Raw genomic sequence first — 21,023 nt, forward strand, 5'->3', positions numbered from 1 at the left:
ATACAGCAGTGCTACGAAATGTTTTAATACAATTTTTGATGTATCATCAATATATTCCCTCGTTCCTAGTGTTGTTTAAAAAAAACCTGATTAGGGGTCTATTTAAAAAAAACACCTCGATTAAGATTATGACCAAAATAACATTGACTAAGCCCAAAGATTTCCCTCTTAACTGGCAAAAAAATTGTCAACTCAATGCTCAACTTAGCTAAAATCTTAACCCAAATTGGGATTTTTAACAGCACCACTTGGTCCCATTCATAGCTTAGATCCACATCGAGCCTTCAGTCTAAAAAACGAGTTCATTTAATTTACTCTTTCACCATAACCAACGTGTGCGAGAGTCTGCCAGCCAGTTATTTTCATCCTAAATATTCCATGTCAGATAAGCTTGCTTTGAACTTGTATAATTTTCAGGAGATGTTCCGAACGTGGAATAAATGGTTTTATGCGTTATGGTAATACCAAGTCAATGGTGGTGTTAGTGTTAGTTATTACCCGCACCAATCAAATGACCCGACTCATTCGGAAGATATATTTGTAAAAAAAACCGGTGACCCAAATTATAGCGAATCGATCTACTAATTGAGTCAGACCGGTTAGCTCGACCCGGTTGATTAGCCACAATAAACAAACACGAACGTATAATCCTGAGTATTTAAGAAATCGTTAACGGATATTAAAAAAATATATATAAATAAGATTTTTTTTTTAAAAAAAAAAAACCAATTCCTTGTCGAATATCTTATAATTTTGGGCCGGATTCGAGGGCGTCAGGTAAGAACCAAATTGACTTTTGCGTGACGCGCGCTCATCGCTTTCCGCGTTCGGGTAGTAATGGGTCATCCATTCCACGCTGATGCAATGAACCTTGGTTAAATCGACCGTTCCTTCGTCTGTAAAGATACATTTCGTAAAAAAAAAGAAGAAGAAGATGGGAGGAAAGAATGCAAAGGCCGTATTCATAGTGGTATCCGATCCGACACGATTTAACAGCTGATCGATTTTTAAAATCGGTTTATGAGATCAATTCATTTTTATATAATATTAATTTTATCTTTAATTCTATACATGATAGTAACCTAAGAAATATTGGTTTTATAATAAAGAAAAATTGAATCTCATAAACCGATTTTAAAAATCGATCAGCTGTTAAATCGTGTCGGAACGGATCCCCAGTATGAATGCGGATAAAGTTTCGGGGAAAAATATGTTATTACGCAATAACAATTTTAAGCGATTTTTCTCATTGTTAAAATAAGAAGAAGTGACAAAACAACTTAATAATAGCAGTTTTGCCTTGTAAGTGTCGCAAAGCACCATTTTATCCCTCCGTACCAGAGCATAGTAGCATCCATATGTTTCGTATAAAAAAAAATTTTAAATCTCAGGGGACCCCCTAAATGAAGGATTTTAACCATTCGTCAAGCAGATTTCCAGGCAAATCTGCAGGTCCTACATTTTTTTAAGCATTCACTCTTCTCTAGGGTGTGATAAGTATCTTTTTTTTAAAATAATTTTTTATCATCTCTCAGTTCTCTTTTATATATATATATTTTTAAATATTGATTTTTTAAATGTGGCTCCACTCGCGAAAATGTTTAAAAATGAGAAAATCGAACATTAAAGTTTTAAAAAATAAAATGTATAGGAAAAAAAAAGCTTATTTATCAATTTTGACAGAGCTCTCTAGCTTTGGCAAAAAAATTAATATTTTTTTTAAAATCTAGTTTCAAAGATTATTATTCCGGCAAAGTGTTTATTTTTTCAACTTTTAAATCATGTTTTTTGGGGCGATTTTTTTAAAAAAATTTAAAAATCTGATTTTACCGGAAATGTATTCCAGCATGCTTGGAATCCTTACCCTATAAAATCTCGGACAATCTTTCCAAGAACTTTTAAATTTGATATCTATATAATTATAAATGACTCAAAGGTTAGCAGCAGAAAGAAAGAAAGTAGGAAAGAAAGAAAGAATGAAAGTAGGAAAGAATGAAAGTAGGAAAGAATGAAAGAATGAAAGTAGGAAAGAAAGAAAGAAAGAAAGAAAGAAAGAAAGAAAGAAAGAAAGAAAGAAAGAAAGAAAGAAAGAAAGAAAGAAAGAAAGAAAGAAAGAAAGAAAGAAAGAAAGAAAGAAAGAAAGAAAGAAAGAAAGAACCCCTTTTAAAATATATAGTTTAATATTTTAAAAGGGGGGAAATACGAGTAAAAATAAAACTTGAAATTAAAATTAAGATAATTGATAAATTCTCAAGAAACTCGAATGAACCCTATTAATTCTAGTAAATTAACTTCACAATCTTCTTTTTTATCTTCCTGATCATTAATAGCTTTTCCTTGCTCTATAGGATTTTTCTCTAGAGCAATAATTTTTTTAATATCTTTTCTTTTTCGTATTAATACTAACAATAACTTGAAATTTACTGTAATAGATATTTGGTCAAAAAATAAGAATAAGGGCAGCATAAAACCAAAGATATCTTTATAAGAAAAAGTTTGGTAATTCAGTTAATAAAGTTTCTAGTTGATACAGCTTCTAGACAAATTGGCATGAATGAGTGGTTTACTCCGCACCGTCGGGGTATACCTGCTAATCCCAAAAAATGGTGTGGAAAAAAGGTTAAATTTACCCCGATAAAGGTTAAGAAAAATTGTGGTAGACTAATTTTTATAGGGGTTGAAACCCCTAATACTAATGGTACCTGGATTTTGGATTTAATATCAGAGGAATTTCAATCACTTGAGCTCATCACTCATTTTTTGCAGTGAAAAAATCCAGCTCAGTGACGTAGTCAATTTTATCGAGGCTAACCCTTCATTTCAGATATTAATAAATCATTTTTTTATAGTGGTCTCTATTGAAAATAATATTTGAGAGGGATTTTTGTTACGCAATCTTGATGGCATCTATGAATGGCTGCACCAGTCCAAACCGGAATTAACTTTTGCAGTGTAGACATTGGTACAAAGAACTGCCAGCCTCTTATTTTTGATCTTGAGACAAACCAAAGATAAATATTATAACTATACAAACCGACCATTAAATTTATCCATGATTTGAGTTCAGATCGGCGAGAGCCAGATCGGTTCTGTAATTCTACCTACCGAGAAGGCTTTAACTCTGTAAAGGAAGGGGATGCCGGAGCATCTTTTATGTTTATTTTTATTTACCTGCACATCTTTCGTGGTGCCCACCATCCTTTAATCTATTCCCAGAAATTATTATTATTTATAATTTTAGCAATTTATAGGATAATTATTCTAATAATATTCTTTTAGGGAGAGTGATCACGTCAAGAAAAGAAAAGAAAGAAAGAAAAAAATTGTCTACAATTCATAAGATCAGGTTATTCTAAAACATGATAGAATAGTATTTACGGTTAAAATCAGATTTCTTAAATTTTTTTTAAAAAAAAAATGCGCTCAAAAAAATGATTTTAAAAGTTGTAAAAATTAACACATTGCCGGAAAAAAGACATTGACGCTAACACACACACATATATATAAACTGTGGAGATATAACATAGCTTAAATGGGGGCGAGTCGGCAAAACCACCTCGTTATTATTTATTTTTTTACACTTTGTCATTCAAGGGGGTTTTTGTAAATGCATCATTCGAAAACCTACAGTGAACCATGTAATTTATATTTAAGGAAAGAAAGTAAAAAAGAGTATACCTATAATGGCATCCTTCTCTGGTGATCGTGAATTGTAATCCGATCCTTTGATCCTGAGCCTGAAGGGTGGATCGTTGGAGGAGTCTATAAAGAATTCTGAATCGGGTGTTGGGGCCCTGGCATCGATGACGTTAGTAGTTTCTGTCGCATCTCGAATCGGTAACTTTTAAGGTAAAAGAATAGGTCATAAATAGAGATGATAAATATATAATCTTCTCAGGAAAAAAAAGATGGTCACCTGTTAAAAAAAAATTGGTCAGCTGATACTGGTAAGGATAATTGGTTGGATGACATAACGATCAACTGATCAGAAAAATATGCCGCATCCGGTTTTAGTAAAACCCAGTTCACCTTCGGCTTTAGAGGGAAATACAAATAGAGGAACGGGAAATTGGCCTCAAAAGAAATAGGAGAATTCTCACACGTGATATACTATTTCGTCTTCTAAAATTATGAATGGGTGTTAAGAGAAACGCCTTTCTTTTGGGCGTCTCTTGAAAGGCCAATTTTTAAACTCGGAGCGTATATCGCATCAAACGACAAGCTAATATCTCTATTTTTTGACCAGTAAAAAAACTTATATCTTTATTCGGCGTTATGTAAAATGTAAATGATGGACAAGCATCTATCAAATATAAACAACCGGGGTTTGAAAATTCTTTAAAATAAAAATTTGTTTTATCTTTACCTCCCTCCTGTCAAATTCCGGGCGTTCTTCCCCCGGGAAACCTTGGGAGTCTTTGGTGGCGTCTATATCGTCGTTGTAAATGGTGGCTTTCTCGAAGAAATTGGTTTCCATGCGTTCTATCAAAGACACGCCTCCCATAAGGCCCGGTCTGGCATTGGACGAAGTTGTATTGGCATTGTAATTGCGGTAGGAGGAGGAGGAGGTTTGAGACAGGTTAAGTACAAGGGAAGGAGGGTATGGTTCGAATCCAACGGAAAGGCTTTATAATGTACGTACACGCATAATAAATAATGATAAACATTTTTTTTTATAAATTTTACATAGATATTTTCTCAAACTCTTGTTAAAATAGATAATTAGGATTTATGGAAGAATGGGTGCTAAGTGTGGCACAATCTCCGATGGGATCAGAGGGGACAGCTGGTTTTTTCGGGGAATAGGTGATTCTCCTATCGAGATTTAGAAGCTCTTTTACTTTTTTATCAGAATCCTTCCTTCCTTTCCTTATTAATAGCACTTATTGGCTATTCTCTCTGTTCCATTTTATATTTGGGTTCTCTTCCTTTATTCAAGTAACCAAAAAAGATTACATCTGACTCTGGATGATAATTTATTTTTTTTAGAACGCACCATGCCATTTTAGACACCATCTTTTTGAGGCGGGATAAAGTTAAGCCCACGGCGGGAACGTTCAACAGGAACGGTTTGCCTATCATTCGCCTCCGCCATTGGGAATCACCGCCATCTTGTTCGATCATATGGTTCGACGCGTTATCGCCGTGGCAGGATTCGTTGTTCCCCGTTTTCTGGTGTATGTTTGAGTTGTATACCCCTTTTTTTTTTCATTTTAAAAAAATGAATAAAATATTATTGGGTGGGGGAGTTTAGAAAAAAACCAGGGTTAAACAAAAAAAAATGGTTCTGATTCGTGATTCCGTTCATCTTCCGGTTAATAAGATTTTGGGAAGCGGGTTCCACTTCCGGTTCTTAAATTTGACGCGGTTCCGGTTTCTGGTTCTAAACTCCGTTTTAATGTATGGTAAAGTAATTACGCTTTTCGCTAGGACCGTTTCGTGAAATTTAAAATGACTTCCGTTTCCAATTTCTACAAATTATGAAATGGAATCCCAGGCTCCGCATTTCGATCATTGTTGCTAATATATAATTTGAATACTTTTTACTTTGTAACTTATGACCCTTTGTAAAAAAACATTTCTTTATTTTTGATAACCTATAATTTGAATATTTTTTACTTTTACCTTTTGTAAAAATCTTTTCTTTTTTTAAGGACCTTTTAAATTATATTAATGTTAACATGTAAATAATAAGGTGTATATATAGCTGTAAAAATTGTAAGTTGATCAGTTGTAATTTTTATAAAATTGAAATAATAAAATTAATAAAATAAATTAAACTTTTTCTACTTTTTTAATACCTGCCTTCCTTGTGTTTATCATGTATAATTTGAATACTTTTTACTTTGTAACTTATGACCTTTTGTAAAAAACATTTCTTTATTTTTGATAACCTATAATTTGAATATTTTTTACTTTTACCTTTTGTAAAAATCTTTTCTTTTTTAAGGACCTTTTAAATTATATTAATGTTAACATGTAAATAATAAGGTGTATATATAGCTGTAAAAATTGTAAGTTGATCAGTTGTAATTTTTATAAAATTGAAATAATAAAATTAATAAAATAAATTAAACTTTTTCTACTTTTTTAATACCTGCCTTCCTTGTGTTTATCATGTATAATTTGAATACTTTTTACTTTGTAACTTATGACCTTTTGTAAAAAACATTTCTTTATTTTTGATAACCTATAATTTGAATATTTTTTACTTTTACCTTTTGTAAAAATCTTTTCTTTTTTTAAGGACCTTTTAAATTATATTAATGTTAACATGTAAATAATAATGTGTATATATAGCTGTAAAAATTGTAAGTTGATCAGTTGTAATTTTTATAAAATTGAAATAATAAAATTAATAAAATAAATTAAACTTTTTCTACTTTTTTAATACCTGCCTTCCTTATGTTTATCATGGTGGCAGCTTACTTATTATTAATAACATTGCCTTTGGAAACAAGTATAAAAAGATATTTTGACAATAATAAAAGAGATTTCTCTTATACGTTACATGATTCTATGACAATTATTATGATACGTTATGACAGACTGGAAGACATGCAAGAGGCTTATGAACTGATAAATGGAAAAGAGTACTTTGACACGACTGGAAGATTATTTATACTCAAGGCTCGAAGATATCAAAGAGACTTATAATCAGGGTTTCGAACCGAACCGAACCGAACCGCCAAACCGGAATGAACCGTTATAATTTTCTGAACCGTAACCGTAACCGAACCGTTATAAAGAAACTATAAAAAGAGCGAACCGAACCGTTATAAATATTTTAAACCGGTTTAAACCGGTTCAAAGCGGTTTTAAAAAATAATTAAATTTAAACATTATTAACCTAAATTTGAAATTTGAATTTTCCTTGGGGAAATTTTTAAACTCTTTATTTTCTTTTCAAATTGAATTTTTTTTACATGTCAATTAATACCACCAGGTTTATTGTTTTTTCTTTTCACTTTAATAAATACTCAATACTCAATTTAATAGAGATTAGGCGAATTACCGGTTAATTAGATAAGAATCTTAAAATCAAACAAGACTATTCTTTAAATTGAGAGAGAGAGAATTATTTATTTATTTATTTATTTATTTACATTTACACTTTAGTGGATAATTTCTTGAAATAATAACTACTTACTGATTAATCTTCTAAATCTTATAGTACCAAATAAAATTTAAACAGATGAAATTCAATTGGATAATTATAAAATGATAAAGTATCCATTAAAGTTTTAATTTAATTACAGTTGTTTTTGGAATTTTAAACAGCTTTTCTATTTCTTTTCTTCTTATTTTATATCTTATCTTTTTGCTTCTTTCTTTTCTCTATTAAATCAAATTATTTATTAAAATGGTATTAGTAAGCTCCATTCACTTATTTAGTTTCATCTGTGTACAAGGTTTGTTGTTAGTATCTTTGAGGAAAAAATCGGCGCATAATTATATGAAGGGTAGGCCTGCATATAATTCACGTTTTTGGGGGAGATCTTGTCAGATAAGATAAATAAAAAATTATACTGATTCTATTAAGAAATTTATTTATTCTATTTTTATAATAAAAGATTCTGATCTATTCATCATCATATAGCATATTAGTATCTATTAAATGGTTCGGGAAAAGTCAAATCCTGTGCGATCATATTTTAAATTAGATATTGTAAAAAATCAATCTACTTGTAAACTAGAAAACTGTGGTAAAGTTTTAACCGGGGACCATGCAGCAAATCTTGAACGACATATAGAAAGATTCCACGATAAGGAATTCAAATTATTAAAAAAAAAGAAGATAATTTGACTATTAAAAAAACAATAACAAAAAATGCAAATAATCATAATACAATTCAAAATGCTTTTACCAAAACTAATACAATACAAATTAATATTAATAAAGACACTTTAATCCGCTCCTGCACTGAGTTAATCACAGTTCATGGGAGACCAATAAAATCAATTGATGACAAAGCATTTAGAAATATTATTAGATCCGATAATTGTAGGATTGGGTGGTAATTTAACCATCAATTCTGAAAATATACGCAATAATATTAAAAAAATGGCATTTGATTTTTCGCAAAATTTAAAAAAAGAAATATACCAAAAACTTATATCGTTAAAATTAGATATTGCAACTCGATATGATAGGTCCATACTGGGGATCAATATTCAATTTATAGATAATGGAGAAATAAAATTAAGAACGTTATGCATGAAAGAGATAAAAGAAAGACATACATCAGAATATCTAAAAAAATTATTCTAGATGTTCTAAACGAACATGAAATAAGAATTGATCAAATTTATACGATAACCACAGACAATGCAGCTAACATGATTAAATTAATCAAGCTGTTAATACATCATGATGAAGAAGATGATGAAGATGATATCCTTAATGATTATTTAGATAATGATAATTTAAATAACAATGATGATATAATTGTTAATGAAAATGAAGAACCTTTTTTTAATATTGAAAGTATTAATCTTGTACCTCATACGAGATCCATGTTAATGGGCATTAGGATGTGCCTCCCACACATTTCAATTAGCAATTAATGATTGCATAAAAAATTCAAATGAAATTGTTATTATTAATAAAGCAAGAAACATTTGCAAAAAAATAAGAAATCAGACTACAATGTCTATTTTGTCCAAATTAAATTTAAAAAAGCCACTAATAGATTGTTGCACAAGATGGAATTCAATCTATTTAATGTTGGAAAGATTATTAGAGTTAAAAAACTTTTGCCAGGAAATATCGGCCCAAAGTAATGAACGTGAAAAATGTTTGTCAGAGAATGAATGGAAAATAATTAGTGATATATTAAAAGCTTTATATCCATCTTATATTTTGACAAAATATATACAAAGTGAACAAATGACCATGGGCGATTTTTATGCAGCATGGATCAAATGTATCATGCAAACTAGCAAAATAGACACTTCATTTGCCAAACTTTTAGTTTGTACAATCAAAGCACGAGAGATTAATTTGAAAAATGAAGTTTTTTGCTCAGCTATATATCTCGACCCAAGATATAATGTATTTTGATCATTTGAAGAAAAAAGATATCGCCAAAAAACATCTTTATAAAACTTGGAACTTAATCCAAAATTTAAATAATCAGAATATTGAAAATCTAGATACTATTCCTACGTGTTCACATTCGAAAGATAACTTAGATGATGATTTTGAAGATTTATTAATGTCGCATGAAAGCCTTAATAAGAATAGTTCTCAGGGCATAGAAAATTATAATAAATGTGTAGAAATAGAGTATATAATTCGGTCATTTGATAATATAGAGAGATTAGAAAAAGATGCAAATCTTTTGAATTATTGGGAAAATGTAAAGAATAGTATGCCAGAACTTTATAAGTTAGCTATGGTTGTGCTAGCAGTTCCAGCTACGCAGGTATCCGTAGAAAGAGCATTTTCTAGCCTTAAGTTTATACTCTCTGCGCAAAGAACTAAATTAAATCCTGAAATATTAGAAAATATTTTAGTTATCCGTTCCAATTCTCTTTTTAAAAATAAATAATATAAATTTATTATATTTATGTGTTATTTTATTCCTCATTGTATTTGCGCATGTTTGTGTTTATCTTATTTATGAAATAAAAAGAATTGATTTGTCTAATTTATATTTACTAAGTTTAATAAAAATATCTATTAGATTATCATTCATGGTTAAATTAAATAAGAAATTATAAAAAGATTTTTCTCTAAAATTAATATATACATGGTTAATGATTAATTTTTTTTTAAATTAAATTTATAAAAACCGGAACAAACCGAAAAGAACCGTTATAAATTATAAACCGAACCGAACCGATATGATTATTTTTTTAAAAAACCGAAATGGAACAAAACCTTTATAAAATTTTAAACTAAAAACCGGAACGAACCGAACCGTTATACTAAACGGTTCGAAACCCTGCTTATAATAATATCAATTATAGTCGTATTGTATTTACACAAACATATATGATAAATTATAATTATAAATATTAATATTATATAATAAAGTATAATGAAACCTTTAGTTAAAAATACTATAATAGAATGCCCTATTTCTAATAATAATGTTGAGGTTTTTCTAAAAAAATTCGATAATATATTTAAAGATCCACAATATACCGATATAGAAAAAGCATACGCATTTACGCAGAGGTTACCTGATGATCTTTACCTGAGACTAGAGGCGATATGCACTCCTACGGAATTTAGCAATCCATCGATCGTACTCGAGAGATTTAAACTTTTACAGCCAGACAATTCGAACATAGCGTATTTGAAAGAATTCAGTGAAGTAGTACAAGAAAAAAATGAAACATTCAGTAATTGGGTAACCAGGTTATGTTTAATAAGTAATAAATGCAAATTTAGTAATTATGATAGAGCAATAGAGAGAATAAAAATATATTCAACCAATAAAGATATACGTCAGAAAATTTCACATGTAGAAAGTTTAGATATTCATGAAATAATAAAAATAGGAAATGGGATTGAGGATGAAGAAGCTTATGACAAAATAATTAATAAAATTGATAATATAAAAATAGAAGATACATCCGAGATAAAACAAATAGAAATGCGGAAGGACAATCAGGCGGATACGGATAGAAGGATGATGAAATACGATGATCGAAATAGAGGAGTAGATGCACAAACGAATTACGTCCATAGAAATCAATGGAGGCCTAGATACGACAGTTATCAAAGAAATAATTATCAAGAGAATAATTTCAATCCTCGTTTTCAAAATAATTTTAATCCTCGATATCAAAACAATTTTAATTCAAGATATGCGAATAATTACGAGCCGAGATATCGGAATAATTATAATCCTAGAGTTAATTATAATAATAGTGGGTATAATGGACCGAGACCGTATAATAATTTTATAAGATTCAACAATAAAAATAATTATAATAATAACTACAATAATTATAGATATAATAATAATGATAATTACAAATATAATGAAAATAATTATAGAGATTATAGATATCAAAACGAATCAAGATACATACCAAGATACAATAATAATCGTGATAATAGTCAGACAAGCAATAATAGATATATAATCAATAATAATAATAATCCATCAGGATATTCGAATAATATAAATACCGTCGATATAGAAGAAATAAAGGAGGAAAATAATGATAAAAAGGAACATAGTTTATTTAGCATTGATGTGAATAATATGGAGGATGATGACAGGGAAAATTATGGTTACAAAGTTACGATATACCTTAACGATATGCCGGTAGTCATGCAGATAGATACCGGGTCGCGCTTTTCAATATTACCGAATAAGATTGCTAGAAAGGTAGGAATCAAAGTCTTAAATAAATCGGATACGAAACTTACTGGCTATGATGGGAAAAGTATTAAAGTGCTAGGAATCGTTAGAATAAAAGTGAGATATGAAGACAAAACTCAAAACATAGATGCGTATTTAGTCGAAAGTGACAAGAATGCACTACTAGGAAGAACGTGGATAAAAGTTTTTGGTAACATACTCAATAAATTAGTGAATCTAATCGAGGAAAATAATAATGATACGATAGACAAATTAATAAAAGAATGTAGTTCAAAAATCAACAAAAAACCTATATATCGTAATGATGTTAAATTACATTTGACACAAGATGCGAAACCAAAGATTATACCACCAAGACGCGTACCATATAAAAGACTTGATTTAATAACAAAAGAATTACAAAAATCGAAACTTTTTCTACTTTTTTAATACATGCCTTCCTTGTGTTTATCATGTATAATTTGAATATTATTATTAAAAATAGGGCATTCTATTCTAGTATTTTTAACTAAAGGTTTCATTATACTTTATTATATAATATTAATAATTATAATTATAATTTATCATATATGTTTGTGTAAATACAATACGACTATAGTTGATATTATTATAAGTCTCTTTGATATCTTCGAGCCTTGAGTATAAATAATCTTCCAGTCGTGTCAAAGTACTCTTTTCCATTTATCAGTTCATAAGCCTCTTGCATGTCTTCCAGTCTGTCATAACGTATCATAATAATTGTCATAGAATCATGTAACGTATAAGAGAAATCTCTTTTTTATTGTCAAAATATCTTTTTATACTAGTTTCCAAAGGCAATGTTATTAATAATAAGTAAGCTGTCACCATGATAAACACAAGGAAGGCAGGTATTAAAAAAGTAGAAAAAGTTTAATTTATTTTATTAATTTTATTATTTCAATTTTATAAAAATTACAACTGATCAACTTACAATTTTTACAGCTATATATACACATTATTATTTACATGTTAACATTAATATAATTTAAAAGGTCCTTAAAAAAAGAAAAGATTTTTACAAAAGGTAAAAGTAAAAAATATTCAAATTATAGGTTATCAAAAATAAAGAAATGTTTTGATATACGAACAAATGACTAATGTAGCAATTGAGAAACGAATGACTGGAAGTGAAGATAAGAAACTGAGGAAAGAAGACATAAAAAAAAGGGGGAAATGTTGTTAATATATAATTTGAATACTTTTTACTTTGTAACTTATGACCTTTTGTAAGATAACCTATAATTTGAATATTTTTTACTTTTACCTTTTGTAAAAATCTTTTCTTTTTTAAGGACCTTTTAAATTATATTAATGTTAACATGTAAATAATAATGTGTATATATAGCTGTAAAAATTGTAAGTTTATCAGTTGTAATTTTTATAAAATTGAAATAATAAAATTAATAAAATAAATTAAACTTTTTATACTTTTTTAATACCAGCCTTCCTTGTGTTTATCATGTATAATTTGAATACTTTTTACTTTGTAACTTATGACCTTTTGTAAAAAACATTTCTTTATTTTTGATAACCTATAATTTGAATATTTTTTACTTTTACCTTTTGTAAAAATCTTTTCTTTTTTTAAGGACCTTTTAAATTATATTAATGTTAACATGTAAATAATAATGTGTATATATAGCTGTAAAAATTGTAAGTTGATCAGTTGTAATTTTTATAAAATTGAAATAATAAAATTAATAAAATAAATTAAACTTTTTCTACTTTTTTAATACCTGCCTTCCTTGTGTTTATCAATCATAAATTCTTGTTATAATACATTCAGAATTCTTCGATATGGGGGCTGGTAGGTAATTATTAATTAATGATCTACGAATTATTAATTAAATATTTAATTAACTCGAACAGCTGTTAAATGGCGTAATATAGCGTCCAAATAATATTTAAAATAAAATAATATTCATCTTTTGAATAATATAAGTTAATTTGTAGTGGTATCATTATTATTTTTTTTTAAAAAGGTTAATTTTCTTTATTTCAGTTATCCATTCCACCTTATATTATAATAATAAGATTTCACATTATTTTGTGGAAATAAGAATATTAAATGGAAGAATTTTACTTAAACTACTTAGACATATAAATACAACCAAGGCCTGACTTAAAAGAGTCAGAAACTTACCACAAAAATTTTGTGGTACTCCGTAAAGAAGGGCAATAAGTATTTATGGGTATCTCCCTAATAATAACTCGCTTTTCCCTTTATAATGGTTAGGGAAATTGTCAGATACCTCCACAACAAATTTCCAACTAATTGGAAAAGGGGGGGGGGGGAATTCAATCCAAATAATCAAAAGGGTCGGTAAAAAAAAAGGAACCTTCTCTGGCGTCGAAATCTCTTTGCACGTCCTCGAACGTTACGGCGTTCTGGTGGGACAAGCTGGCCGTGTGACCTTGCTTCAGATTATTACTTTTTTTAAAAAAAATAATAAATAAATGAAAGAAGTAAATTAAAAAAAAATAAATAATGATAAATGCATTTTTATTTTCGCCGGGGTAAAATATTTTTAGCCAGAAAAATATTCCAAAAATCTTTGTGTCATCCGTGAGAAAAATCTTTAGGCTCGCATAAAACTTTTTTATCCGAATAAAACATTGAGTATATATATCACTCTCAGGAAAAAGATGTCACCTGTTTAAAAAAAATCGGGTCAGCTGATATCAGATAGGGCTGTATTCTGTATCCGTATTGATTATTTAACAATTATTGGTTGGGTGACATATCAATCTCAGGTGATCAGAAAAATACCTCTCATCTAGTTTTAGTAATACCCGGTTCACCTTTGGCTTTTGAGGAAAATACGAGTAGAAATGAGGAACGGGAAATTGGCGCCAATAGAAATTAGGAAAAGTTTAGTAAAATTTCGGATAAAGGGCTTCTTATGTGAATACCATGTATTTTATTGAAATTAGGAAGGAGAAGAAGGAGAAAGAAAAAAAAAACAAACCTATTGCCACCAAAATAATAACCCTTAGTGGGTCCGGTGAATGGCGCCCCTTCGCGGGAGAATGTCCTGGCGTTTTTATCGGTCTTTTCGCTACACGGGGTGCCCCAACTTTGCATCTGATTTATCTCGTCGTCGGAATCAGATTTGGAACGCTCGCTAGCCGGACTAGTGATGACATCTTCGATCGGCGAATAATTTGGCGTTAGACTGAGACTCAAGTCAGGTTGTTCTAGCAAATTCTAACCGGAAGCAAAGTAAATGAAGGGTGCAGATTCGGTTAATTTTATGGGGGGGGAGGATAAATTTTTTTTTTTTTATAGTATACGGATAAAAACGATTCCTAGCGCCTAACATAGTTTTAAGAAAACTTTTAAAATGGTGGTCAATCAGTTTGATATTTCGCAATTGTTCTTCAGTCTAGTCAGGGTCCGAAGGAGCCCCTTAGCTTATTAAATTTATAAGAAAGGGAAGAAAAAAAAATCGCTAAATTGATTTGTCTTATTATTTTAACGAAGCGGGAGTATTAAAATCGCTATTTACGTTTAGGTTATATGACCTAACCTTTCTAGAGTGATTATTCTACTTTTTTTTTAAAATATTCCAAGGTACATTTTGAGAATTTCATGTTTTTTATTTTAAAGTTGGCTTGTCTTATTATTTCAACCCACAGTAGTGTCGAAATCGCTATTTATGTTTAGATATTTTAACCTAACCTTTCTAGAGTGATTATCCCATTTTTTTCTAAAAAATAAAAAATTTATAGGCTTGATTTTTTTTTTTTTCAAGGATGGGTTTTTCTATAAGATATATGTTATTCTTTTTAGAAGCGTAAAGAGAGCATTTTAAATATTCATCACAAATTATACGTATATATATAGAAATTATTGTTGTTTATTCGTAAACAAATTTATTGTTGTTTATTCGTAAACAAATTTTATACCCAAATATTCATATTATAATTTTTAAAAGAAAAATTTTTTTTATTGATTTAATGTTTCGTTTTTGTTTTTGGTCTTTTAAATCTAGAAAAATTATGGCAACCATCATATAAATTTTTTTTTTTATTATTAAAATCGAAAAGGTATCAAACCAATAGGAATTTTTTTCCTTGTTCATTTGACATGGCAGAAAGCCCAATACAAAAAAAATTTGAGTGAAATCTCAATGAACGCGCCAGGGGCTTCTACACAAGGAGGAGATATGGGGGGGGGGGGGGTGGGGTTCATAAGATTCTCAATGAAATTGGAATTTTTATTTGGCAGGAAAGTTTATAAGGGTTGAGAGGTAAAATTGTAATGTAGTGGGGAAGGGGGTAAAATTTTCAGATCTCTAGTTATATCGAAACTAAATATAACATTACGAATGGGTAAGATACAGCATGTTCCAAAATAAGTAAAATAAAAAAAAGGGTTTGTTCAAAAAGGCTAAAAAAATAACGAATATAAGTTTCTAGAGCAGTCTCCCTAACTGGACCTGACTCCTAACATCTAGTACATATATAGAATGGTCAAACCTGAATAACTAGTATTTGCTTGAATTCCCCGTGCCAACTAGTGTTAGAATCCGTGTGGAAATGATTTGGCAAGTTCTGGAAGGCCAATATTTCTCGATTCATGAGAACGCTAGCTATCTCGTCGTTGTGGTTGAGCTTGCGACAGAATTTGCTTTTTTCCACCTCCAAAAAAGATATCTTTTGGGAAGAAAAAAAAATGGTTTTTTTTAAAAAAATTTTGCTTAAATAACTGCGGAAGGATATCTAATGAATACAACACACGTGGGTAGTTGCTCTATTGTTACTCGGCTAAAAAAAAATAAGCTCCACTTATTTTTATCCACCAACCCATCTCAACTGTACTTGATGAGTGATAAATCTATAAGAATTTGATACAAAATCCATTTTGTAAATAGCCATTTTCGATTTAATAAAAAAAAATAGAAAATGACAGTATCATTGGTTAAGTAATGAAATGCTCTATCTGTATTGCTTCGATTATTTTATTTTTCCTTCTTCAGTTTAAAACTTATATGGTAATTACCGATATCAAAAAAATTCGAACTAAACTATAAATTTGAAGAAGAACCTCCATCTTTAAAAAATGAAAATACAATTTATATAAATAAATTCCCACTATTATTATTAATAATAGTAGGGATAAGTTCTAAATCGCTAAAAAAAAAGTGTCCATAATTCGGGATTAAAGTGCTCTATCTGCATTTCCTTAGTTTTTAAGAAAATCCCCTATTAATTCAAAGTCCGTATAAAATAAAAAATATAAGTTAAATTTTTTATATTAGTTGTCTGAGACAACTTGTTTTTTTTATTCCTTCAGTAAAATTAAAAAATATAATAATCTTAAGCAAAACCTATTCTGAAGGAAAAGTCGGAGAAAAGCGTTTTAAATCATGAAAACATTAATCGCCGAAATTGGAAATTTCTCTTATATCTCCTAGAAAATTTTTTATTAATATTATTAGACGCTAGAGTGTAAGCAAGCACTGGTATTTAAGTTGAGTTATCAGAAAAGAATTACTAAAAAATAGAGAAAAATATTATAGTTGTGCTCCCAATTCGATTACCAATTTGGGAAATCAAACTAAGAAAGAAAGAAAGAAATAAAGAAAGAGGAATTTGGGATGATATTTCCTCCATTTTTCGCGATTTTTTTTTAAAAAAAATTCTCAACTTAAATACAAGTGTTTTACTCCTCTTACCATCTTATAATATCAATATCAAATTTACTATAAAAAAATTTTTCTAGGAGATATAAGGTAGATTCCCAATTTTTGGAGATTTAGAACGCTTTTCTGCGACTTTTCCTTCAGTAACGGTTTTGCTCAAAATTTTTATATTTTTTTAAAATTTTACTAAAGGAATAAAAGAACAAGTTTGTCTCAGATAACTAAAATAAAAAAAAATTTAACTTATATTTTTATTTTATAAGGATTTCGAATTAATAGGGGATTTTCTTAAAAACTAAGGAAATGCAGATAGAGCACTCTAATCCGGAATTATGAATATGTTTAAAATTTTCTTTCTCCCCCCCCCCCCCCATTGCACTAGGAAAGTAGAAAGAAATGCAGATAGAGCACTCTAATCCCGAATTATGGATACGTTTACAATTTTCTCTCCATTTTCCCCTCCATCACACTAGGAAAGTAGAAAGAAGTCATATTTCTTGTTCCTGGAGTTTCGCGAGTTACCAGCCCCCGCTAACTAACATTTTATTAAAACTTAAAAATCAACATTTCAAGGACCAAGGGAAAATCTGAAGAAGTTGCCCTATACTTATCCGATATTGTTCATCTAAAATGGCAAATGTAAAAAAAATAAATAAATAAATAAAATAAATAGGTGACTAACATTTTTAGCGGGCTTTTTGGAGTGGGCTTCTATCCTTTCCGCCACGGCTTGAAATTTGGATCCGTAAGCCATACGAAACACGTACTTTTAAAAATATAGAAATTTATATATATAAACCTCGTAAAAAAAGGGAAGTGCGTCATAAAACCTACAATATCTTAATTTAGGACACATATATGGTAAACGCGTTTTGTTCGAGCGTTGCCGTTATTTCGCATCGTTATTACAAAAAATAAAGTCAATAAATTAAGTATAAATTTTAAAAAAAATATGTTGAAAACATATGTTGCGATGCGTTGATAAAAAAAAAGGGGTACGCGATACGAATTATAAAAATAATAAGCGAAATTCGATAAAAAGGTATATCTCTATTGTTGTACCTGTCGTTTTGTAATTGACATTTATGGACGTTTTGTCAATATAATTTTTCTAGAAGGTTATGTTTTCTTTATTTTAAAAATTTTAATCATGTGATTGGTGTTGTAATATTTATACGAAGAAAATAAAGATAATTTAAACAGGTTGTAAATATTGATATTTTGATATATATATATATATAATCATGGGATGAAATATTGGCTTTTGATATTTATATGAAATATATTTTAAAATGTAATATCTTATTTTATCTCAATTTTGAAATATTTGTTACCTTTATTTTTCCTTTATATAAAAGCTAATTAAATATAAAATTTGATAAATACTTTCATTATTGGAGCGTTATAATAATATTAATGTCTAACTGAAAAAAAAACGCTTCACGTCAAGATGACCGTATCTTGTTGGCAAATAAAATTGTTTAACGTTGTTTTTAAAAAATGATCTCAAATAAATAATGTTAAAACTTGAAAGTTTTCCTATCTTTTTTTACGCTATATATATACATCACTTAAATGGAATTACAAAAGATTTCTGATTCCAATATTATTAGTGACATCAAATACTAGGCTCAAGTTATGGGCATCACAGAGTATTCCATATATATATATATGTACATTTATATTTCTTCAATTATTGTCTGTTCCCAGGAGCATATTTCACTCATATTTAGACGGCTCCGTTCATATATTCTTGTCTTCTACTTTTAAAATATCGAAATTAATAAAAAAAAAATAGGTTTCATCTTATAGATTTCGTTGTTTTGTATTTTGAAATTTAAAAGATTACGAAGAATTGAATTCACAATCGCTTGAAGTATTTTATTAAAGATATATAAAACTTTCTTGTTTTATTTTTTTATTAAAAAAAATTAATAATTAACATTCATTGTGTCCACGGGAGGAAAGCTGGATTAGATAATGACAATGTTACTATTCACATTCACAATTCCTATGCAACAAAATATTTCCCATTTATTTAGGATGATCGTTCTTAGGCCGCGTTCAAAGTGGGATCCGACCCGACACGATTTAACAGCTGATTGATTTTTTAAAAACCTGTTTTATACGCGATCAATTTTTTTTTATCATGATAATATTAATTTTATCGTTAATTCTACGCACCTAAGAAATATTGGCTTTAATAAAGAATAATTGATTCTCGTAAACCGATATAAAAATCGATCAGCTGTTAGATCGTGCCGGATCGGATCCCGCTTTGAATGCGGCCTTAAATTATTCGTGGCAAGTAGTGTTGTTGGAAGGCCGGATTGGGGTCTTTGGGCATTCAAAATGGAGACGCATCCGTTTTTTACATCCGTTCCGTCAAAAGTCAATCTCATTGAAAAAATGATATATATTGATTTTCATTTTTAAAAAATTATGAGTAACGTTTATACGGCTCTATAAAATTTGTGGGATCAAAAAGTCAAAATGTATCGACTTAAAAATTTGCCGGATCCGTTTTTAAGACGGAAGGTATCGGAAGGGACGCACTATGAACATGTATATCATTTTTAATGAGATTGACTTTTGACGGAAACGGATGTAAAAAAACGGATGCGTCTCCACTTTAAATGCAACCTAAAGGTTTTAGCACATAACTAAGGCAGAAATGCTTGAACATCTGTTTGCCTAATCTCGATTGTTAGCATAAAATTATTTTTAGCTATCTTAAGGTGGACCGTTTTGAAAAATCGAACCAAGTCGGGGCTTTTTAGCAATACTAAATGTGGCAAGTAATAATTTCTTTAAATTTTTTTTTAATTCTACTTATCATCATGTTAAATCGGATCGAAGATGGCGGGTGAGTAACTTCATTTTTCCAAAAAAAAAAGAAATTGACAGAGGAAGTTGTAAAATTAGATCAAGGCGTTCAGTCACATATGCTACCCGAAGATTCAGTAAATAGAACTCTAAGGAATCATAGGGCAAAGCACAACAAAAAAAAATTGACATCTTTCAATTTTCTTTTGTAAATTTTTTCTACAACCTTGAGACCTTTCCGCCCCGTGGGGTATGTCGGCCCTTGGGTTTACGCCACTGTCACTCTTATTTTTCTTATTTTGAATACTTCGTGAGCCTTATTTAAACTGACGGAGGACAAAACGTTTTAAATAATAAAAAAAATAATTATGGTCATGTGACCCTTTACGCGTTTTACCAAAAAAAAAATGGATGCAAAATATATTCTAAAAAGGTATAAGCAGAAGAATGGAAGAAAATGGAAGCGTTAATTGGACGATCCGGCACTTAATAAGAAGGAAACGGAAGTGAGAATTTATAATATCCCAAAGGGCCTATAATTATTTTATTTTAAAAAAAAAAAAAAAATACTTTGAGAGGAACGGGAGAATCGCTATCGGCCATGTTGCTACAGTCTAAGTCAAAGTAGTGAATCGTCACGGGGTGGCTTTTTTCGGGCAAGGGAAGGGTCATGTAGAGAAGCGGATCGAAGGTGGTCGATTTCTGCGATCGATGAGTTAAGTGTATAGAACGTTTTAAAACAAGTCAATCATAATTAAATTCTTATATATAAAAACTCTTTTTTCTTAATTTTCCCCCCTTTTCAATTTCCTCTTTAATAATCGCAGAAATCGGACACAAAAAAAAATGACGCGAAACCGTTTTGCATTCCGGACATATGAGAAGCGATTTGTATTGACCGAGAAAAAGGTGGCTCACGAAAGAATCGTTACGCTTCAGGTAGTAGTCCCATGTTTCGGTGGCGATTTCCTGCAAAAAAAAAGAAGGTTTTTTTTTACAAAAAAAATGATAGATATAATTAGTAGATTTTAAAAGAATAGTCGCGGGTATTAGCCGCCCTATGTACGAGTCAGTTATGCGGGAACGTTCTCCTTAAGGAAAGAGTGACACTGTTAGACGCGTTCGATTCTAACAGATTCAAAACTAACCGTATTGTGCCTTAATCTATTTTTTCTCTAGCTGA

The 21,023-nt window shown here is 29.6% G+C and overlaps 1 protein-coding gene across 1 annotated transcript in view; it reads right to left on the bottom strand.

Moving 5' to 3' along the window:
* Window positions 1–21,023, bottom strand: part of LOC135922875 (uncharacterized) — a 44,342-nt gene that overhangs the window by 6,821 nt on the left and 16,498 nt on the right. Inside the window, exons 13-22 of the mRNA XM_065457379.1 lie at window positions 20,699–20,809; window positions 20,411–20,542; window positions 17,697–17,780; window positions 15,849–16,025; window positions 14,336–14,574; window positions 13,706–13,797; window positions 4,997–5,198; window positions 4,367–4,625; window positions 3,679–3,841; window positions 727–896 (exon numbers count right to left, since the gene is read on the bottom strand). Of these exons, the coding sequence (XP_065313451.1) occupies window positions 727–896; window positions 3,679–3,841; window positions 4,367–4,625; window positions 4,997–5,198; window positions 13,706–13,797; window positions 14,336–14,574; window positions 15,849–16,025; window positions 17,697–17,780; window positions 20,411–20,542; window positions 20,699–20,809 (1,629 nt within the window). The remainder of the gene's footprint in view (window positions 1–726; window positions 897–3,678; window positions 3,842–4,366; window positions 4,626–4,996; window positions 5,199–13,705; window positions 13,798–14,335; window positions 14,575–15,848; window positions 16,026–17,696; window positions 17,781–20,410; window positions 20,543–20,698; window positions 20,810–21,023) is intronic.

This window comes from Gordionus sp. m RMFG-2023, chromosome 1 (assembly GCF_954871325.1).
Source record: "Gordionus sp. m RMFG-2023 chromosome 1, tfGorSpeb1-WG-v2, whole genome shotgun sequence".
Taxonomy (NCBI): Eukaryota; Metazoa; Nematomorpha; class Gordioida; order Chordodea; family Parachordodidae; genus Gordionus; species Gordionus sp. m RMFG-2023.